This window comes from Callionymus lyra, chromosome 8, assembly GCF_982586985.1.
Source record: "Callionymus lyra chromosome 8, fCalLyr1.hap1.1, whole genome shotgun sequence".
In the NCBI taxonomy this organism is placed as follows: Eukaryota; Metazoa; Chordata; class Actinopteri; order Syngnathiformes; family Callionymidae; genus Callionymus; species Callionymus lyra.
In genome coordinates this window covers 10,831,973-10,856,282 of record NC_141825.1, presented here as the reverse complement: position 1 = coordinate 10,856,282, position 24,310 = coordinate 10,831,973, and the positions used below count along the sequence as shown (strand labels likewise).

Below are 24,310 nucleotides of genomic sequence, written 5' to 3'. Positions count from 1 at the left end.
AAAGACTTAAGTTGTGAATTATTTTGATTATGCTGCAGGATAACAAACACATTTCATTATAAGAAAAAAAAGGGAAATGATGTCAAAAAAACAAACCAAATGAACACAAATAAATGTCGCCCAAATGTTAAAAATGTGATTATCTGAAGTCTCAAAAAAACGGGAGAACTCAACTCATTTTAATGACGAAAAAAAAAAAAAAAGGGCAATAATCAACGTCTCGTAAAATGGGGAAAAATGTCCCAAAAATAAAGTCTAGCGGACCTTGTGCACACAAATAAATGTTGCCGAAATGTTGAAAAAGTGATTTTATGAAGTCTCGAAATAACAGGAAAATCAACTTTTTTTCATTATAAAAAAGTGGCCAAAAATCAACAACTCTAAAAATGGGGAATAATGTCCCAAAAAATAAAGTTCAATATCTGGCGGACCATATGCACACAAATAAATGTTGATGCGATTTTATGAAGTCTCGAAATATCTGGAATAATCGACCTTTTTCATTACGAAAAGTTTTTAAAAAATGGCCAAAAATCAACGTCTCTAAAAATCGGTAACGTGTAAAATAATAATAAATACAAGAAATGTTCAACAACGTGAGTTTCTTGAAGACATTTTGGAATTTAAGTAGAATTAATCAAATAATTATTAATTTATGGGTTATTGTATAAAGCAAATGTGTCAAACTCATGGTCCCGGGGGCCAAATTGAGGCCGCCAAGTCATTTAATGTGGCCCATCGGATAGTTGGCTCAAAAAACAATGTAGATGAATGTTCAATACATTTAAATAGTAAAATTAAATAGTAAAAATGCAAATTGAACATGGATTTTATATTAAAAAGGGCAAAATTACAGTCAGACGGATGAAAGGACGACCAACGAAAACCAAGAAGTAGTTAATCTCCATAAACTCCCAGCGCATGTTTGAATTCTCGCCAAGTTCCAGATCAGTTGTTTCCCTTCATTAACAGTGAAAAATGAGAAAAGGCTTTTATATAAAATATCTCTCTCAAGGATAATTAAAACGACTTGTTATGAGCGGAAATTATGGGATGATTCATTGCCGAGTTTGCCGTCCATAATGGTTGTAGTTTCCATTAAAACGTTCACATTAGGCTGATTAAATCCTCTCCGCCAACTTTGTTGTGCTATCGGATGCCTTGGCGTTATCTTCCGCTGAGTCGGCGATTCTTCACGAGTGAATATTGGGTTAACGCTCCGAACATGACAAGGTGAGGAAAAAAGAAGATCCATTTTTAATGGCACTTGACGGCGAACAATCGAGGACTGCCAAGGATACGAAAAAATGTGACAGAAGTTGAAGATGAAGGCAAATGATTTGCTTGTAAAAGAACAAAGCTGAAGCAAAGAAGCAACTCCTGTCACAGTGACATGAACACAAGGCTTCCATTTTCATGTCATATTATGTATTGCCAGAGGGACAATAGGATATAATTCGGAAAGAAAAGAGGAGGCGGATTAAGTGACAGAGAGTTTGATTTCCTGTCGGAATTATACATCAGAGTTGGAACAAATGAGTTCATTATCTTATGAATCACAGAGGATAGAGTTGAAGTTTTCATTAAAAGGACCTGAAATGTGCTTCAAAAAAACCAAAGGAAAGAAAAAATAAAAACGTTGGGCTCTGACCTGAATACATCAGAAGTCTTTGGTTTTTAAAAACTCAGGGTTGAAGTGATGATGCAACGCAGAGAGGTCTTGACCAGAATACTTTAATGTCTTCACGCAGAATAATAAGTTCATAAATACTGCGTCGATTTGAAAATACCTTGAAAAACACTGTTTTTTGAAAGTGCCGAACGTGAAGACGAGCGGTCGACGACTAACAAGACGCCCACGGACAGATTTTATTGTCACACACAAGGAAGACGGAGCTGCAGGACGCCTCGTATCCGACTCATCTTTCCGCTGTGACGCCGCGTCACACTGGCTTTTGGACGACTTCCCGAACAGAGTCTTGCTTGTGAAGCTCCAGTCGAGCAGAACTTACAGAAAGAATTAAGTCTGAGTTACATTGGAGGAGTACGAAGGAGTATATAAGGTAAATATTTTAACTTGTCGAGACAATAATAGTACGCTATACTTCTCTCCGTGGCTCACCTCTCCCTCCTCGTCTCAGCCAGGGGCCGCAGAAAACTATTCACGCCGAGACTGGTTCTGCTCAAGGTTTCTGCCTGTTAAAATATTAGTTTTAAACTACTCACAATATAGTCTAACATGTTGTGAATTCTTCAAAATAAAAGCATGTTAGTGTAAAAGCAAAATAATGTTTTGGTGAATGATTGCTTTTCTCTTTTCTTATAAAGTTTTATTAGAAACACTAAAGTATCTTGAGATACTTTTGTTTTTAAATTTGACACTTGAAATGTAATTGATGGTTTTTAATGTAATACATATGTGTTTTTTGTTGTTTAATAGGTTAAATAGGTTAAAGATTATTTATTTTAACCTTTTTTTATTTTTCCTCCAAAAAAAATATGGACAGTATATATTCTTTTCATGATGTTTTCACATTTTTACAAAAAACAACATTTGTATTAAATAACCTACCTTTTTAAAATAAAAAAAACATTTTGGTGCATCAACAAAACAAGGGCTTTAAAAAAGTTTCAGCCTCTTTATTATACAAACATAACAATAATTATATGGCTTTTGCTTATACATTTATGTGTATACAAAATAATATTTCCATATAATATTGAATAAATTCAAAGGACTATCACTGGGGGATCAAATGGTCATTCATTAAAAAAAACAACAATAAATACAAAACAATTAATCTTTTTATAACGATAAATAAACTGAATTTAAATTACGGAATCACTGATATTGATGAATTAAATGATTGATAACTGTCATAATAATTTTAAAAATTAAAAAAAAAACCCAGCAAATTCAGAGCAAAGTAGCTTTCGTATTCACTTCCTGTAATCTCCCTGTAATTGTTCAGGAAGTAACACATTTTAAATGAATTCATGTTCTTAGCATGTTTGGTAGAAAAAAAAACACATTTTATATGTATATTAACATATTATTGTCGGCTTTTACGTCATGGAACTTGTTCTCTGATTGAGGCCTTTAGGGGAGACTGAAGGTTTTTTGTGTTAATAAATAACTTAAAACAATAATACTCTTGGCTTCCGTAAATAAGTTGAAAGTAAAAACCTGTTTGTATGATCCTGCTTTTCTACTCCAAGTCAGGAAGAAAGACTCTTTTTGACTTCAAAGGCAGTCATTGAGCAGGTTTGGGAGTCAAAAAGGAAACACCTCGACGATCCCTCGACTCCAGCAGACAAGCATTTGTTTCCCCTTTTTAGAGACAATCAACGGACATTCGAGAGTCTTCTCTACTTTTTATGTCGAAACTAAATCAAAACAACCGGATCTAGAGCGAGTCTGGCGCCGGTATTAACTCTCGATTCTTTCAGCACCACGGCGAGGAGTCAAGACTTTGATTACCCGCTCTTTAACAAATGAACGGAGACGGTTCTGGTGGATTTACGAGAGCCCCGGGCTCAAGCGGGTCTGTGTCGACCACGGTAAATCTCGAGGTGTGAAACCGCGTTGGGCAGTTAAACATCTAAGGCGAGTCCACAAAGACAAGCTCCTGATTTGCTACCTGATGACTTACAACCCTCTCTTGACTGGCGCGCCGACGCAATTTGACGACTCGGACGTCAAAAGAATCAGTCGAAGGCGACGAGAGAAAAACCATAAAACTGCCCTCAGTTTATAGCGACTTGCTAAACGTTAGCTAAATAGCTTAATATCCACACCGGCTGTTCATGAACTTAAGGAGAAAAGTCATTAAGTGCGATCAACAAAACCTCCAAATAGCAAAAAGCAATTAGAAAGTGAATTTAAATTACATTATTTATCAGCCGAGTAAATCCCAGCATTTCCCGCAGGGCTGGTTTAAACCAAAATCGAGCGGAATATCGAACTCCCATTCATCAGGTCGACGGAAACTTTGAATGCAAATGCGAACTGAACTCCCTGTTGGGAAAGGGGACATTTTTGTAGACGTGTAAGTGAAAGATTGACACTTAAATGGTATTTCGTGAGAGTGTGACTGACGTGTCGCGAGGTAGGAGGCAGCGATGACACAAGAAGGTCGTAGGCTTGAATCCAAGCCTCAGGCGAACTCTGGGTTTGATGTGAACTAGTGTCTGTGTGTGTTCGTCCCTGGTGGCTGTGTGGGTTTTTCCTGTGCGTGTGCTAGTTTGTCGAGTGTTTTTGTTGCGTTGGGGAAAGTGTCTTCATGTCATACCTAGGCTCGGGGGCCGGATAATTTTGGCTTTCTTTAAAAAAATTGTTTTGGTTCCATCTTTTGACCATCTAAAGCAGACTTGGGCAAAGTGACTGTATATGTGGCCCTTTGACTGTATTTATGCGGCCCCCTTAATGTCAAAGTATGATCATGTTTAAATGGTTCGAATGCATTAACAAATGTATTTTGTATTTATTATTCATTAAACATTTTCAAATGTATTTACTTTTCCCCTCCTTTCTTGTGTGTAATTTTTCGAGTATATATTAATCCCTCAAAACATTTTTTTTAAGTTAGTTGAAGAAATTAAAAAAAAAAAAAAAACCTCATCCATACAAGAATAAAATTGCAGCTTATTTATCTTAATAAATGTCACGGCCTAATGACGAATGTCCTTTTTTGAGGGATTTTCTCGTCTTTCTTTTTGCTTGAAGGCCCCTAACAACATTCACAGAATTTAATGTGGCCCCTTGAAGAATTATAGTTGCCCACCCCTGGTCTAAAGAAATACGAGGATGCAAATACAAAAGTAAACCGAAGGACAAAGGAATCAATGCAGCTCAGCTCAGCACAAGCAGACTTACCGTTCAAAAGTTTGGGGTCACTTAGAAATTTCCTTATTTTTGAAAGAAAAGCACTGTTTTGTGCAGTAAACAGTGCTTTAAACTAATCTAAGTTTAAACTAATCTATACATTGCTAATGTGGTAAATGACTATTCTAGCTGCAAATGTCTGTTTTTTGGTGCAATATCTACATAGGTGTATAGAGGCCCATTTCCAGCAACTATCACTCCAGTGTTTTAATGGTACAATGTGTTTGCTCATTGGGTCAGAAGGCTAATGGATGATTAGAAAACCCTTGTGCAATTATGTTAGCACAGCTGACAACAGTTTAGCTGCTTAGAGAAGCTATAAAACTGACCTTCCTTTGAGCTAGTTGAGTATCTGGAGCATCACATTTGTGGGGACGATTAAACGCTCAAAATGGCCAGAAAAAGAGAACTTTCATGTGAAACTCGACAGTCTATTCTTGTTCTTAGAACTAAAGGCTATTCCATGCGAGAAATTGCCAAGAAACTGAAGATTTCCTACCCGTTGTGTACTACTCCCTTCAGAGAACAGCACAAACAGGCTCTAACCAGAGTAGAAAGAGAAGTGGGAGGCCCCGCTGCACAACTCAGCAAGAAGATAAGTACATTAGAGTCTCTAGTTTGAGAAATAGACGCCTCACAGGTCCTCAACTGGCACCTTCATTAAATAGTACCCGCAAAATGCCAGTGTCAACATCTACAGTGAAGAGGCGACTCCGGGATGCTGGCCTTCAGGGCAGAGTGGCAAAGAAAAAGCCATATCTGAGACTGGCCAATAAAATAAAAAGATTAATATGGGCAAAAGAACACAGACATTGGACAGAGGAAGATTGGAAAAAAGTGTTATGGACGGACGAATCGAAGTTTGAGGTGTTTGGATCACATAGAAGAACATTTGCGAGACGCAGAACAACTGAAAAGATGCTGGAAGAGTGCCTGACGCCATCTGTCAAGCATGGTGGGGGTAACGTGATGGTCTGGGGTTGCTTTGGTGCTGGTAAGGTGGGAGATTTGTTCAGGGTTAAAGGGATTCTAAATAAGGAAGGCTATCACTCCATTTTGCAACGCCATGCCATACCCTGTGGACAGCGCTTGATTGGAGCCAATTTCATCCTACAACAGGACAATGACCCAAAGCACACCTCCAAGTTGTGCAAGAACTATTTAGAGAAGAAGCAGGCAGCTGGTATTCTATCTGTAATGGAGTGGCCAGCGCAGTCACCAGATCTAAACCCCATTGAGCTGTTGTGGGAGCAGCTTGACCGTATGGTACGCAAGAAGTGCCCATCCAGCCAATCCAACTTGTGGGAGGGGCTTCTAGAAGCATGGGGTGAAATTTCTCCTGATTACCTCAACAAATTAACAGCTAGAATGCCCAAGGTCTGCAATGCTGTAATTGCTGCAAATGGAGGATTCTTTGACGAAAGCAAAGTTTGAAGGGAAAAAAATATTATTTCAAATAAAAATCATTATTTCTAACCTTGTCAATGTCTTGACTATATTTTCTATTCATTTTACAACTCATGGTGGTAAATAAGTGTGACTTTTCATGGAAAACACAAAATTTTCTGGGTGACCCCAAACTTTTGAACGGTAGTATATATAAAATATTTTCTATCGTTTTCTTTTGTTTAGAGTTTTAAAAACAAAAACAAAACTCATATGTGTGAAAAAAAAAGTAAATCAACTAACGATAAAATTTAGGAAAATAATAACAAAACATGCCAACAAGATTTTTAAAGTAACAGTTAAACAGTATATAAAATTGTCTCTTAATGCAGATGAGTGCGTTCAAGCTGAGTCATTGTTGATTGTGTTGAATCGCAATAAAAGATGAATTTGGGTTTTAAACTGAACAATAGAAGAATTGAATCCATCCAGGCGGAGACGAACAATGAAGCTTCACACTGCGATCTCGCGTCTCATCAGCTCAAGTGCACTCGTCTCTCTGAGGATCTCTTCAAATAACGTTCAACGCCTTTGTTTTCCCGCTTGTTTTTTCGTCAACAATTGCTTACTCACTGTAGAAAATTCATGTTTTCACCGACACAAATTCCTCTTTTGAGTGTCAGTACCAGCAACTGTTTATTTCTGTGGAGTCGGTTCTTGTTATTCCCATCATACCCCGGACCGTCTTTCTCTCATCCGATGTGCCAGTGTGTTGTTTTTTCTTTTTTTGGGGGGGGGGGGGTTCTCAACTGCTGTCCGGGCTCAACAAAAGCGCTCCTTACATCTCCTTGTCAGCTTGTGAAGAAAAGTTGTCCTCGAGGCTTACAAAGCATCGACTTTTGGTCGAGGCCAGAGAATAGAGAAAAAAAAAAAAGTAAAAATAGCAGAAAAAGTGGCCTGGGTTAAGAGCTGTGGCAGAAGCATGATTTTCAAAGAACCTGACGTGACAGGACAAGTAAGTGTATAAAGACCCCGGAGACAAGTTGAAAATGTACAGACAGCAGAAAAGAAGAAGAAAAACAACGACGCACGTCCTCCCCTCTCTGTGAACGTCGACGACGGCTTTCTGCTCCGAAGCAAAACACGACGGTCAACACCATGATGACACGACCAGAGGCTGAGTAAGTTACTCACCCTGGACACACACCACTTTATCATCACACTCGAAACACAAGCCAGTTATTCTGACCTAAATACACACACCGACATGCGGGCCGTCGCTGCAAACATGATCTCGCAACTATGCTTTTTGGTGTTTAGGAGAAGGAGTGTGGTGAAGTTTAGAAGAGAAATAAAACATTTACAGTTTCAGTTTCCATCACACTGTAGAAATATTTGAAAGACTCACTCGAAATAATTACATCAGGGTCTTAAACTTGGAAAATGTACTGCCCTTTAGTTGATAATCTTCACTCTGTCTTTTTTACTTTCAGATGTTTAGATGATAAAGGAAGAAAGATCGTCACAACATACACACTAGTGGTGTATATTGGCAAGAATGTGGTGATATGTTACATATCATGATATGGCAGAAATAATATATTATGATACTGTAGGATACATGGATATATTTGTAGTATTGTCCGAGTACTCTGGTGTTGCAGAATTTACAAACGCACGATACTTGACATAATCGTAACTGCCTTCATTTGTTTTGAAATTATGTGTTCAAATATCAGCCTTAAAATGCTCCTGGAGTCAACTGTATCCTCTCGTCCCCAGTCATCTCCACTGTTTTAGCTGGGGAATGACTGCTGCCATCTAGCGGCTGGAAGTTTAATTGCCATAAATATATGCATGTAAATTGTAAATAAAAAAAATATATATTTCATTTTACACACACTATATTGAAATAGAAGGTAAAATATGATTTGGAAGGAATCAATACAATGGTGTTGTATATCGATGAGGTCCCGGTTTAGGATATTTTTCCACATTCCCAAAATACAAGCATACAATAAGAAAAATAAACTAGACAATTCCCCACCAGGAAATCGCGAGGGTGGGCTTTGCACTTTGAAAAAAAATCTATTAAAGCTACAATAGAGTCAAATCCCACGTTGATAATTCGTACTTTTATCTACATTTTAAAGCTGGAATGGTGTTTCTTCGTGAGCAGAAAATGCTTGAAAAAACGTTTCAGATTTGCGACTTTTTTGACCTCGTCCCATTTATTCCTTATGGTAATGAAAAGTGCCAAAAATAGAGGACTGGCGAGCAATATTAAAATATGAATCAAGGACGTGCAGAAAAAATAGCTGATAAACAATTTGTTAGTCACAGATCCTCAAAGCTATGATTCAACCTTGACCAGAAGGTCCGTCCCCCCCCACCCCCACCCCCCAAAGATAAAAAATAAAAAAAAACTCACCCCAACTTCAACATGATCCGATCCCTTGTCGTCCTGCTTGTGGAGGATCTCAAAGTAGTACTGCCTGGAAGACATCAGGCTGAGGAAAGATGCAGAAAGAGAAGCTGAGGATCACGACGTCCACAAATCATGATTGACACTGAAAACTGAGGCGTTGACGAATCCATCAATAAAGATGATTAATACTTTCAATGTCGTGAGGAGCTGTTAAACAAACGAAAGAGAGGGAATATGACGAAAAACAACTGTTGATCAGATATTAAATCAAGCTAATACATTATAAAAAATCACAGGGTCAAGGTGACCCAATGGCCTGAAAACAAATGTGTTTGTGGTATCCCTTGTGTCATCTCTGGATTAAGGTGAACCACCTCCCTGGCTTCCATAAATAGATATTGACCCTGAGATAACACAAGGGTTAACAAATAATACCTTTTAAAAACATTTTATTCAGATAAAGATCAACTAGAACAACTACAGACGAATACAAATCTCAAAATTATATGAAATGTTTTTGTTATTTAAGGGACAATAAACAAAAAAAACACATTTTATATGTATATTAACATATTATTGTCGGCTTTTACGTCATGGAACTTGTTCTCTGATTGAGGCCTTTAGGGGAGACTGAAGGTTTTTTGTGTTAATAAATAACTTAAAACAATAATACTCTTGGCTTCAGTAAATAAGTTGAAAGTAAAAACCTGTTTGTATGATCCTGCTTTTACAAAAACTATCCTAATCAAAAAAAAGAGAATGTAGCTTGCTCACGACGTTTTATACAACATCTACCCCACCTTTAATATGCTTATTAAGGACGTTTTCTTGGCCAAATTATGAATTGATTATTCCTCCAATGTGTTGTGGTTGTGAGTTCAAATCCCAGTGAGTCTGAGATCATAAGATAAGTTGTAAGTTTCCTTGGGTAAAAGGGAAAATATGGGAAAATGACTCGCATGTACAATCAAACAATGTCACATTAACTATAGGAATACATACATTTGACCCAATACATGATGGATGTAGCCCGAATAAGGATTATTCATTCTATAAAAAACATCCATTAATCCATGAAGTCAAAACTGGCAGCTTTTAGGATAGTTTTTGCAAAGGTGGAAAAACGTATCACTTAACTACGATATCAGCTGAATCTTAAATCAACGAACTTTTAAAAACCCGGTTGAAAAGTGCGACAAAAACCCTCCAGAGGACGGTAAAAAAAAACCAACTCTAATGCAAATCCAACTTTTTCAAACATCTCTGATGCAAGTTCATCTTTGAAAAGTCCTGGTTAAACTGTTTATTTTAGCATATTCTCCGAACACACAGACGCCCGCTTTAGTCCAATCAAAATCACATCTGAGATAATGGGCTGACATCTGCTGCTGCGCGAGAGACACTGAAGCACTTCTTCACACACCATTAACTCCCAAAACACACACATCCAATGGTTTAGATCCACCCCAAAAAAAGAGAAAAGACGTCGCTTACGTTTGCATATTTCCATCAGAGATGGTTCGCAGGAGCAGGAATAGTCTTCTGAGGGTGAAACGACAGGGTAACTAGAAGAAGAAAAAACGATCGCGCACGTCTTCGTCGCCGCGGACTCACAATTTGAGAAACATTTGCTCCGTTATTCACGTGTCTCTTAGAAAATATGATGGATCGTTTGTTTTTAATATTCGTCTCGTTTTTCTTCCCCTCTTTGTGGTTTTCACGGTCGTCGGAAGCAAACACAAGCTCATTTCCTTTGATGAGTTATTCTCTCAGAGAGTCGGCAGTTACCGTTGAAAAGAGCCGACACTTGTTTTCGAAAAACAAGCTTGATGCTGGTTAAAGTGTGTCTTTAAACTTGCGACTGATACTGATTCGACATGAATTGATTTAGTCTTGTTAGAGGGTTGCGTGTAGGATGGTTGAATTTATTCATTTAAGATGGTTTTTTAGTGATTTGATTGACGTTTTAATACAAAATATGAGTTTGGTTGTGGATGTTGTGATGTGTGGGACTTAGAAATGGATTTAGTCATGAGAATAAATAAACTAGAACAACAATAAAAATGTGTATTAATGGAATTGTTGTGTCCATTCATGGGTTTTCCTTTTTTTTTTAAAAACAATTATTTTCATTACTCTTATTTGATTTACTCATTTAATTAGTTTGGATATTTATTTATTAATTGTATTTACTTATTTTGGTTTATTGCTTTACTTTATTTCCATTTATTTGTTTTTATTTATTTTACAAGTTGTATCATATAATCCATAAAATACATGATACTGTATATTGTATGACATCATTTAATTGCACAGTAGCAGCGTCAACACGGTCTTTGACAATCAAGAGATTTGATTATTTTATTGAATGTTTAGATATGTTTACTTTCATGTCATAATTCACATGATTGTTTAAAGAACAACAATAGTGATTCAGCTAACATTGACGACACTATTTTAAGTAAGTAAGAAAGTAAGTAATATTTATTTATATAGCGCTTTTCGAGACCAGGGTCACAAAGCGCTTAAACAATCAAAACAATACTCAAAAAAGTACATACTTTAAAGATCAAGATAATACTGAGAACAACACAGGAGTTCGAGAAATTCAAGGAAAAGCCTGAACAAATAGAAACGTCTTAAGATGTTTCTTAAAGGAGTCAGTAGATCCATCAAGCGCAAAGAGAGAGGAAGATCGTTCCAAAGCTTAGGAGCAACAGCCTGAAAAGATTTCTCTCCTCTGGTCCTGAACTGTGTGCGAGGAACCATAAGTAGATTCTGATCCACAGACCTCAGAGCCCGAGCTGGGGTGTAAGGCTGGATCAGATCAGTGATGTAAGGAGGAGCCTGACCATGAATAGATCTGAAAGTAAGAACCAGAATTTTAAAGTTGATCCTGAAAGAAACTGGAAGCCAGTGAAGAGTTTTAAGGACCGGAGAAATGTGAGTTCTTCTACTTGAGCGGGTCAGAATTCTCGCTGCAGAGTTCTGAATCAACTGCAGGCGAGACAGATCCTTCTTGTTAAGACATGTAAACAAACTGTTACAATAGTCCAGACGAGAAGAAACAAACGCATGGAGTACAAGCTCCAGATCATGTTCCGACAACATTTTCCTAAGTTTAGATATTTTTCTCAGTTGAAGGAAACAGTTTCTGGTCAGTTTTCTGCAGTGTTGAACAAGAGACATTTCTTTATCAAATACAACACCCAGGTTTCTCAGGCTCAGTTTGACAGACTGACCTAAGTCACCCAAGTACTGACTCAACCCTGGAATCTTATCATCAGGAGCAATCACCAGAGTTTCAGTTTTGTCCACATTTAGCTGTAAAGTGTTTTCACTCAGCCATTGTTTGATTTCTAGCAAACAATTGACTATGCTGTTCAGCCTCTGGGGCTCAGTTGGATCAAAAGAGCAGTAGAGCTGGATGTCATTTTAAGACAGAACCTCAAAGATATACGATGCTTGAGAAGCCCATAGGGTTGAAAGTAAAGTGTGTCATTGACGATCAAAACTTCTTTTCTCATCAGAAGAAATAGAAAAGTCACAAGCGACATCGCCTGCTGTGTAGTTACTGTTTAACCCAAGACATGTTTTAACGATAAATTAAAACATCTTCAGACCCCAAATTTGCTCCTGGATGTTGTGTATCCACCAAAGTGTTGCCAGTGTCAACAATAATGACATTTTTTTCAATAAATAATTTAACAATTGAACCGCTCTGACAGACACACAATTATCTACCATGGGGCCCAATGTACAATGATTTAAAGGATTCATTTCAAAAAACGATGTGTTTGTGGTATCCCTAGTGTTATCTCAGGGTCAAGGTGACCCGGAAGCTGGAAAACAAATGTGTTTGTGGTATTCCTCGTGTTATCTCAGGGTCAAGGTGACCCGAAGGCTGGAAAAGAAAAATGGGTTTGTGGTATCCTTCGTGTAAAGTCAGGGTCAAGGTGACCCAGAGCCCTGAAAACAAATGTGTTTGTGGTATCCCTTGTGTTATCACAGGGTCAAGATGACCCAGAGGCCGAAAACCAATGTGTTTGTGGTATCCTTTGTGTTATCACAGGGTCAAGATGACCCAGAGGCCGAAAACCAATGTGTTTGTGGTATCCCTTGTGTTGTCTCTGGGTCAAGTTGTTTTTGGGCCACCTTGACTCAGTCCTTGATTTTCTGGAACTCCTGTTGTGTTATCAGTATTATCTTGACCTTTAAAGTATATACTTTATTGAATATTGTTTTGATTGTTTTAGTGCTTTGTGACCCTGGTCTAGAAAAGTGCTATACAAAAAAAAATGACTTACTTACTTACTTACTTATATATCACATGTAGCAACACTTCAAATCTAAAAGGAACCTCTTAAGATATCGATGTAAAAACATTCAAAGAAGAAAACACAAGGCTCTAAAGAGGCCAGAGTTTCTTGAATAAGAAAACTAGGCCACACACGTGAACTATTTTTACCTTCTTCATTCATCATTCCTCGGGTGACTCCGGCTACATTTGATATAGGAAGGTACACTGGTTCAGTGGAGGTCCTGAAGGCCCAGTTACGAGAAGATTAAATCAACCCCCTTTTTATTCTTACACACTATAGCACAACACAAAAAAAACTCTCTCACTGTTTATGGATAAAGTCTCCGAACTGTCACTGCCTAAGAAATATAGATGATGCCGTAAATTCCGAGGAAGGACAAAGGCTTAAGGTGCAGTCATGTGTTGCCCCCCACCCCCCCCCAGCACGTTTGTTGCAATATCATTGAGTAGCCTCGCGATCCGTGGCCAATAAATCACCGGCGGCGGACGGCGGCGGCGGCGCTAAGGTCACTCCCTCGTAAATAGGGAACATCCACGGATCGGCTGCTGAGATGGTGCTAGGACCACTAGTCCAGCCGACGTCCAGGAGATCCAACCTCTCTTGCGAGGAATTAGAAAAGATTTAAGGGGCAAAATACATCAATTATCACTCATTTCAAAATGGATTTCAAAAAGTTAAGAACCTCAGGTAAGGTTAAAGAATTGGAAGGATGTTGTTGGAGATATTTATCCGAATAAATCAGTACGAAAAAAAAACACTATTGAATCCCTGAGTAGTTGATCTAATGTATTCCATTTTCAGCTTCAACTGCAGGTTATTTTGTGTTGTTAAAAAAAAAGAATCTAAATCCTCACCTTCTCAATCTTTCCTCAGAGTTTCTTCCCCTGGCAGGAGCTGCAGCTCATTTAAAAGAATATTAGATCATTTTCCTGAGACTTCATTAGATTTCCATCTTTGGCCCAAAAAAAAGAAAAAAAAAGCAAAAACCCTCGGGGAGGGAATAATCTAATGACTGACTTTGCGAAGTCTCTGTGTCACAAATGCGACGCAGACCTTAAATAAGTCATGCACCGCAAATGAACGGAAGGTTCTGAACTGGGTGGCAGCAAAGTTTTCGTCGCACAGGAAAGTTATGCGAGGTAATACAGCTATTAACTATCATTATTTCTATTTAATTCAACGTTCTATAGGCATCTCTTCTAAGAGAAAGTCAAAACAGAATGCAATATGAGTCGCAATTTTGATTTTTTAATGGTTATTTTGGCAGAAAAACATCTCTGTGCTTATGCGTGAATGTTCATTTTCCAACTCACAACACAAGAGAAAGCAGAACAACAGATAAGACCATCTGCTTTTCCCATCATTACATTGAGTTAAAGAGGAATTCTGGACATTTAATCTTAAATATCGTATTATTTGTTGGTTACAATATAAACGTATATTGTATTGTTATAAAACACTAGAGTGTTAAAGTTTGTTTCTGGCTACACATAAATGAGTTAGCGGAACAAATTCCACCCACGGGTCGTTTATGAAGTGAGAAAAGTCTTTCGCAATTTAGCAAATAGAAGCTAAAATTCAATGTTATAATGTTCAGATGAACGGATACTGCGTCTCCGAGGGGTCGTCGAGCCAAACCAAAGAAGGGAAGAAGAAAAGATGGAAAAATATTTAAGAAACAGTAACAGGGACAAAATGGAAATATTCTACATTAATCATATGTTTAAAGTATAAAGAAATGAGTGATTAAAACGGGTTGAATAATCTTAATAAATGACAAATCATATGTTAACATATGTCACAAATATTTGTAAAATAATTTTTTTAGCTTTACAATTTCAAACTGAACTGTTATACCAGCAGGTATATTAAATTTAAAACACTTCAAATGTTTTCATATTGAATTCTGAGTAAAAGTTATACAATTTTCTTCACAAAGGCCACAAATAAAAAATGGTACCTTTAGTGACTTAAACAACAAACAAAATAAAGGCTACGGAATAAAAAATATTGGATTTAGAAAATGTACTTTTGAATTCTTGGACTAGTATCAAACTCTGCGTGTAAAAGAAAAGTAGTTTTTAATTAAGAAAAATGTAGAAACGTTTTACTCTTAGAGGCGAAAAAAACTAAATTGATTTTTTTTAAAATTACTGTTGGTGACTCCAGAATTTTTAAATTAGTGGAATTAGAATATCAAACTCGAAAAAAACAATAAATTATTCAATAAACTTTAACTTTCAATATACAAAAGATTAAATTAAAAATCTCAAAAAACACGTTTTTTAAATGTTAAATTCAAAACTGTTATCATGGCACTGATAAACGTATTATATTATATTACACAAACAGCCCAGAGTGCACCTGTGTAGACGGCAAAGACGAAGAATCTCTGAAGACTGTGTTGCCGAGAGAAAGTATGTCGCACTGTTCCAACTTTTCTTCTCAGTACGCGTCATGATTGGTTGACATTTTTGGGGTTTTTATTTTAAGGGTTTTGCGGAGATGTTTGGTGGAGGTTTTTGTCGACATCTCTGAGGAAGAAACTTCATAAATGATCCACAGAAAAAAGCACCTCGACTGAAAGGGAATCAGCAGCGGCAGACAGTGTGTGGGTGCTGAGGTCAAACTCTTCCTCCTGCCATGAAAGATGAACCAGTTCCTTTTGCTCAGAGACATGAAGAGCCGGAGAGAGAGAGAGAGCGACAAACGAAGAAGATGTGACAACAAAGAACAAATGGTGAGACAATAAGATCAGGAGCGTGATCTCTTAATGAACACGGCGAGGAGGAGGACGACGTGAACGAAGCAGCCATTAGAGTGCGACTCGGAGCATGAACAGAAGACGAGAAGTAGGAGTTTAATTGTCTGACTAATTGGAGTCTTTGTTTCGAAGCCTCCCTTCGTTGGGCTTAAAGGATGGAGGCAGACAAAGGAGCTCGACTTGGCGTCGGAACAGAACGTCTGCGCAGAATCATCGGCGAAGTCGCAGGGATTTTTGAATGAAATATTTACATGTAAGCGTTTCATTCTTCGCCGCCGAGAGACGTTTTTTGAAACGGCCTTGTCAAGAGAAGTAAACAAACTGGAAGAGGCACGAGCGCCCGAGGACTCAACGATGGTTCCACATATTCAGATGTAAGGAAACGCCAGAGGAAGAAATTAGAGCAACAATTTAACAAACGTCTTCACTGACCAAAACATTCAATTAAAGTAAGGCTCACAGAAAAAGGCCATGACATAAAGATGAGTTAAGTTGTTTCACGGAAACTAAAACAGACAGAAAAAATCAGACAAGTAGCATGAATCCAGTACATAAGGGGACGAGTTACACCTCATGACCCTACGGGTGTTAAAACAACAGCCTATATGGACCAAACACTGGGTCATTTTTGTTGTACGCACGAGCTTAAAAAAACTTTTTGTTCGAGATTACATTTATTTTTTGGACCTATTTTTCTCATTTCCGATGGAACGATGACAAAAAGTCAAATAAAAATAAAGGATGTTATAATAAAAAAAAAACAGACACATGGTCATATTCAGTGAAAAATTTCCCATTTATTTCTGGTCTTTAGAACTGAAATTAAGAATCAAGGTATGAAGCAAAATCAATTATTTGAGTTATACTTTTACATATAAAACACAGGTTCCATTTTTAATATCAGTTCAATTAAATATGAAATATTTAAAGATAACTGTAACCCCCAATAAATACAAATCCTCACTGTTTAAGCCTTCGAACAAGAAATGAATTATTCCTTAAAATGCTTCTGTTTAAGCTTAAAACAAGAAACATTTTATAAAATGTACTGTTGGAGGTAAGAAACTAAGAGAAAAAAAATAAAGTCAGAGGCAAAAAAGCAAGAAAATAATTGAAAGTGAAAGTGAATAAATACTGCTGTTGGAGGCTGAAAAGAAAAAAAAGTTAGAACCTTTAAACTAAAAACAAGTTTAGAAAAAAGGTTCTGTTGGAGGTCCAAACAAGAAACAAGTAAAAAAAAAAAAGGTACTGTTCGAATAAACAAAACAAGAAAATACATTTAATACAATGCTTCAAACAAGAAATAAGTACAGGATAAAAATAAAGGGAAAAAAAAGAATTGTTAGGAACAAAAGTTTTAAAAAATATGAGACAGTGAGTTAAACAAAAAAATGGATCTATTAGGGACTAAAATAATAAAAAAACATTTTAAAACTTTTTTTGTTTGAAGCGATGAATAAGATAAAACATTTTGAAAAAAATGCTGCTAAAAAAAGTGAATAATTGGTAAAAAAAATATATATATATAAGGGAGAATAAATAAGAAAATCAAAATAATGTTTTTTCTTCTTTGATTTTCTTTGCACAAACTTTCAACAATCCGCTCTCTTCTGTAAATCTCCGGATGAATTGGAATCTAAATGCATTTAAACCCTTTTCGATGAGCTTCTAGGCTCATAACATCCAAACGCATCAAATCTAGTTTTTGTTGAATTTTGAAAATACGTTTAAAGCTCTTTATACACTCAAAAACAACAAGTTGTTTATCTCAGGAAGAACAAATATGTAAACAATTCTTCTAATGATGAATGAATTGAATAAAACGACTCTATTCTTTGAAGATTAATCTCGAGCGACACCTCCTTCATTTCAACTCTTCCACGGCATCTGTCGACGATTCCAAACCGAGTCTCAGTTAGAGAGGAACAAACATCCAGAAACACTTCTGTCCTTTTTTTTTTTTCCCTCCATCTGCTGTTCCTCATTAAAGCCTCTCACCTCTCGCCCACAGGTGCCTGTAAAATAATAGACTGTACACTTCTCTCCCATGAATTAATGCCAGCCACGCTGGAAAGTGCCCTGAGGGAGAACTTCAGTCCTCTCTTTCTCTCTCCTGCTCACCCCTCATGATTTCCCTAAATCCATCAGAGAGTGATCAAGCTGCTCTTCCCTGCAGCCTCGATAAATCCTCTTTCCTTCATCCCTCCTCCTTCTCCTCGCTCTCTCTGGAATCTTGTCCGTCGTCTCTCCGGCTTCCATCCACCGCGTCAGATTGTGTGTAATTATCTAATATAGCATTACAGCGGAACTATCGCTCCTGCTCTGGCGTGCCCTCGCCTCCTCGCCCCGTCCTCCTGCTGCGCCGCCATATTGTGCTCAGCTTGAGTCGCACATTATGCTTTAATGCAATCACCGGGAATCAACAAGGTTTGATATTTAATACCACGGATAATAACCGTCATTAACACTCGTCACCGATGTGTGTTTTTTTTAGGGCCCGAGGCTGATATCGGTAATTACCTCCGCCGAGGAGATTAATTGATCGTCGGGTTCGTCTTATAACGAAATGAATCAATTTTCATTTTCTACTACTTCAACATTTACTACTAATTCCACTTCTTCTACTTTAACAACTAATTCCACTAATACTTCCACTACTATTTTACTACTAATACTATTACTACTACTTTTAATACTAATTCTACTACTACTTTTCATTTTCTATTACTTCAACATTTACTACTAATTCCACTTCTTCTACTTTAACAACTAATTCCACTAATACTTCCACTACTATTTTACTGTTAATACTAATACTAATTTTCATTATTTTACTACTTCTTCATTTACTACTAATTCCACTTCTTCTACTTCAACTACTAATTCCACTACAACTTCCACACACAGCAGTGTCATTCACACTGCGTTTTCTTCTGGAAATGCAGTCTTTCAAGTTCTATATTGTTTTAGTATAGTAGTAGTAGTTGTTTTCTATTTTCTCTATTTTCTAAAAATATTAGAAAAAAGTTTTAAATAATAAGGACCTTCTTACTCATTATATAATATATATATATATATATATATATACAGTATATACAGTGCCTCCGTATAAATGCACCTGCTGTTTGATAGTCTCAGGGTTCTGTTTAAAGCGCAGAGAGAACCATGAAGACAAAGGAACACACCAGGCAGGTCCGAGATACTGTTGTGGAGAAGTTTAAAGCCGGATTTGGATACAAAAAGATTTCCCAAGCTTTAAACATCTCAAGGAGCACTGTGCAAGTAATTATATTGAAATGGAAGGAGTATCAGACCACTGCAAATCTACCAAGACCCGGCCTTCCCTCCAAACTTTCATCTCAAACAAGGAGAAGACTGATCAGAGATGCAGCCAAGAGGCCCATGATCACTCTGGATGAACTGCAGATAACTACAGCTGAGGTGGGAGAGTCTGTCCATAGGACAACAATCAGTCGTGCACTGCACAAATCTGGCCTTTATGGAAGAGTGGCAAGAAGAAAGCCATTTCTCAAAGATATCCATAAAAAGTCTTGTTTAAAGTTTGCCACAAGCCACCTGGGAGACACACCAAACATGTGGAAGAAGGTGCTCTGGTCAGATGAAACCAAAATCGAACTTTTTGGCCACAATGCAAAACGATATGTTTGGATTAAAAGCAACACAGCTCATCACCCTGAACACACCATCCCCACTGGCAAACATGGTGGTGGCAGCATCATGGTTTGGGCCTGCTTTTCTTCAGCAGGGACAGGGAAGATGGCTAAAATTGATGGGAAGATGGATGGAGCCAAATACAGGACCATTCTGGAAGAAAACCTGTTGGAGTCTGCAAAAGACCTGAGACTGGGACGGAGATTTATCTTCCAACAGGACAATGATCCAAAACATAAAGCCAAATCTACAATGGAATGGTTCACAAATAGACGTATCCAGGTGTTAGAATGGCCAAGTCAAAGTCCAGACCTGAATCCAATCGAGAATCTGTGGAAAGAGCTGAAGACTGCTGTTCACAAACGCTCTCCATCCAACCTCACTGAGCTCGAGCTGTTTTGCAAGGAAGAATGGGCAAGAATTCCAGTCTCTCGATGTGCAAAACTGATAGAGACATACCCCAAGCGACTTGCAGCTGTAATTGCAGCAAAAGGTGGCGCTACAAAGTATTAGCGCAAGGGGGCCGAATAATATTGCACGCCCCACTTTTCAGTTTTTTATTTGTTAAAAAAGTTTAAATTATCCAATAAATTTCGTTCCACTTCACGATTGTGTCCCACTTGTTGTTGATTCTTGACAAAAAATTAAAATTGTATATCTTTATGTTTGAAGCCTGAAATGTGGCGAAATGTTGAAAGGTTCAAGGGGGCCGAATACTTTCGCAAGGCACTGTATATAGCTCAAGTAATATACAGTGGTGCTGTTCAAATGAGACTTGGATCAAACGTTTTTATTCATTTATTTGACTTTCTTAAAAAAAAAAAAAAAAACATATATATATATATATATATATATATAAATAAATATAAATCATCATGGAGAGGTCTCTGGTTTAGAAAGTATTAAAGAAATGTAGTTTCATTAACGCTAAATATGAAATATGAATGATTGTATATGTTTTATCTGAAAATATTGGTTAAAAAAAAGGGACATTTGAAAAAAATGTTTGAAAGAAAAAACAAAATCATAAGGACAAACTTAATAATTAATTTTATATTTACCTTTAATTCTCTATACGATTGATCTGAATCATAATGGGATAGCAATTCCATATTCTAAATAAGGGGCCACATTATATACACAATAGTAGAATAACACAGTACAAAAAACAACAACAAACCTCATATAAAACAGGGGACCATTTCCTGACAATATGTATGTACTATATATGTATATATAATATTATAATTCTATATAGTTATACTATTATATATATGTTTGATGCTACAAATTTATTTGTTCAGGCTTTTCCTTGATTTTCTGGAACTCCTGTTGTGTTATCGGTTTTATCTTGATCTTTAAAATATATACTTTATTGAATATTGTTTTGATTGTTTAAGCGCTTTGTGACCCTGGTCTGGAAAAGCGCAATACAATTAAAAATTACTTACTTACTTACAAATTAAGCAATTTTTTATATATATATTTATATATATATATATATATATATATATTTATAATTACCTCCTGAATAACTTAAAGTTAAAGGCTCTTCCTTGATATATTTAAAGAGCAACATCTAATAACAAAGTCACAAAATAAATGGAAACGTTAGAAACAATTCTTGATTATCAATCCTATATTATCTCTTTCACAAGTCAAGAGTCAGGAAGAAGAAGAAGTCGAGTCACGTGAACGACTCAAACCGAGCCATTGCCGAGAGGAAGCTGCAGGACCGAGAAGGTCCGGCGTTGAACTGATCGGTCTCTCATCGCTTCCATCTCAAGTCACGAGTCCAGTCCTTCCTAAACGCCGGCGTCTCCTCAGCTAATATCCAGCAGCGCTCAAGTGATTCAATTATAGATACTGCTGAGATCGCCTACTGTAATATCTGCTCATTCTCCATGACGTCGCTCCGGCTGTTGCTGGGAAAAGTGTCTCCGGAGTTCGTCCTATTAGATTGTGTAGAGTGTGGGAAAACAAATGGGAAGGATTTTCTTTTTCGAGCAGTCACTTTGAAAGAGACAAGGACAAAGATTAAAGTCCCGAGAAGATGACGCGCCGACGGGAATTAAATAGAAACCGACAATCAAGCGTCTTCCGGCGGCTTCGGTGTAAATGTCATTTCCTGCTCCTCAAACCAATGCTTCTCCTGCACAAATGTCAGAAACGGCATCACATACAAGGCCGGGGATGCCTTCTCGCCGCCGCCAAAGGTCAGGAGCTGCAACTCTGAATCGATTCGACAATCTCCGGAAAAGTCAGAGAGCTTCAATTTGTTTGAAGGAAGTGAAGAAAGGTTTTGACTGAAAGTGTGCGGGTCAGAGAAGAGACGCACACGTCAAATTCGTGATCTACACGAGCTTTAAACACATGAATGGTGTGAAATGTAATCAAAACAAATGAAACATTTACTGTTTGAAAGGTTTTTTTTTTTTTCCTTGGAGCAAAATTATGAATTAATCTGAGTGTGTCTAATACAGAAAAGTTGATGCACATAAAAGTATTATTTGGTTAATAAAATAGTTGTAACTATCTGTTGTGTAGTATTTCCAAAAATGCTTCTAAAGTTGTTTTTATTATTAGGTATATTACCTAAATATACGTACCCTTGTTTTTCACTCTATTTTATAAGTGTATGCTTATACCAAAAAAAATATACTTAAACAAAAAGTCTTGAAAAATACCAATTGAATAATTTTTGGCAGAAAAATTAAGACAGTAGAATATTTTTCTAGTGTATGCCAACTGAACAAGTATGCAGGATATAACTGTTTTAACTGGAGCGTGTGGAACAAATCAGGATATAAAAATGTATATATTTTTTTAGTGTTTTTTTTAGTGTTTCTATGAAAGTGAAAATGACAGTCAAACATATAAACTTTTTTTTTTTTTTTTTTCATTTAAGTTAAACGTTGAATGAATACTAAAAAAAATACAACTATGTAAAATATCGCAAAGTGACCTTTTCGGAATTGTCCTGTATGACTATTAACAGGTTAATTAATCAATCACAACGTAAACAGGTCTCAACTGAACGTAAAAAAATATTAGACAAAATATTAAAATATTAAATGAACTAGAACAAAGAAAAAAACAGCAAAGTAGGTTTGCAGCTACATCATAACTCAAATGTCCTGAATGTGAGAAGAATACAAGTGCGAAATGGTCCATTTATATACTACTAAAGTACATATTTTTTTCTAATTAATTTAAGTTATGTTATTTTTATACTGTGTTTAAAAAAAAGAAAAAGAATAAGCAAAATCCTGCACTGTGGAATAAACAAAAGACTATCTTTTTTAAATACAAAAGATGATAAAATATAATCTGCCACCAAAAAAAAAGCAAGGGTTCAATAAAAGCAAGATTTAAAGGCAGCGACGGTGTCCCCCAGGGGTCTATTCTTAGGTCCTTGTTCATTGAACTGTGATCAGGTTTCCTTATAGAAGTCCCTTATTACTTCCTGCTTGTCAATATAATGCTTTATTGAATTACGATGCTTTGTAAAAGTGCTGTGACATCACAAGAAGGAACTGGTTTCTTGCAATTTTATATTTTCTTAATCATTTCAAGTGATATGAATATAAGAACTGAGCTGGTTTTCTGATCCAAGGATTTGCTTGACTGAATTTATGTGGCCCTCATTAGATAAAAGTGATGTATTAACTTCCAAATAGTTCAACTTTAAATTTGATTTGATTTTTACAGTTTCTCCATTTTTTCCGTACTTTCCTTTTGAGCATTTTTTGTCAAAATTAATTTGAAAATTGAAAGATTTTCTACCGTCAATGTTATTCAAAGCCTAGACTATTAAAAGAAAAAATATTCATGAAGTTATTCTCATCCAAGTTTATGCCCTTCAGCTTCACCACAAGCAGGATTTTTCAAGAAGCTTTTCATTTTCTTTGTTTTTTTTTTAACATATTCCATTGAAACGCTGCTCAACACCGAGTCTCATTCTTCTTGACAGCCTTCATGGTGCATGACTCACACATTCGTTCCTCGTCTGGTTTATTTTCGTATCTCTTAAGCAGCTCGTCATTCATCACACACATTCCCAGGCAGCAACGGTGTCCCCCAGGGGTCTACTCTAGGTTCCTCGTCTTTTAAAATTCACATATCATCCTTGTTAAGATTAAACATTAACGGTACGTTTAGTTTCAAAGCAAAGCAGAAGACAACTAGCTGAACTCCTACATCCCTCCTTTGTCACCGGCCTTCTTTAAATACATGAGAAATTCACAATCATCAAGACGTTCTTAATGAACTAAAAAAAAAGTGTAACATGCCGCACAGCATCATTATTAGTAAGAGCAGAAGCATCAATCCTTTGTTATTCATCCAGACAGCAATAACCCGTTTTGGGTTTTAGTCTTCATTATTTATTTTTTTTGGTTGCAGTTTGGAATGTTTTTTTTATGGTTTTCTGTTTGCACTTTTTGTTTTTTGGTTTCATTTTTATATTTGTAATTCATTTATTATTTTGTAATTGTGAGTTTGATTCTTTTGTACAATTTGTGCTTTTATTTTTGTGGTTGTTTTTTTTTTTTCGCTTTGTAGTTGGGTTCTTGTTTTTGTTGCTGGATTTTTCTTTTTGTTGCTGTGTTCTTGTTTTGGGTTCTTGTTTTTGTTGATTGGTTCTTGTTTTTGTTGTTGGGTTCTTGTTTTTGTTGCTGGATTTTTCATTTTGTTGCTGTGTTCTTGTTTTGGGTTCTTGTTTTTGTTGATTGGTTCTTGTTTTTGTTGTTGGGTTCTTGTTTTTGTTGCTGGATTTTTCTTTTTGTTGCTGTGTTCTTGTTTTGGGTTCTTGTTTTTATTGATTGGTTCTTGTTTTTGTTGTTGGGTTCTTG

At 36.6% G+C, this 24,310-nt stretch overlaps 1 protein-coding gene across 1 annotated transcript in view; it reads right to left on the bottom strand.

Moving 5' to 3' along the window:
* Positions 1-24,310, bottom strand: part of b4galnt4a (beta-1,4-N-acetyl-galactosaminyltransferase 4a) — a 185,524-nt gene that overhangs the window by 22,763 nt on the left and 138,451 nt on the right. The window contains exon 8 of the mRNA XM_087796670.1: positions 8,703-8,781. Coding sequence (XP_087652796.1) covers positions 8,703-8,781 — 79 coding nt within the window. The remainder of the gene's footprint in view (positions 1-8,702; positions 8,782-24,310) is intronic.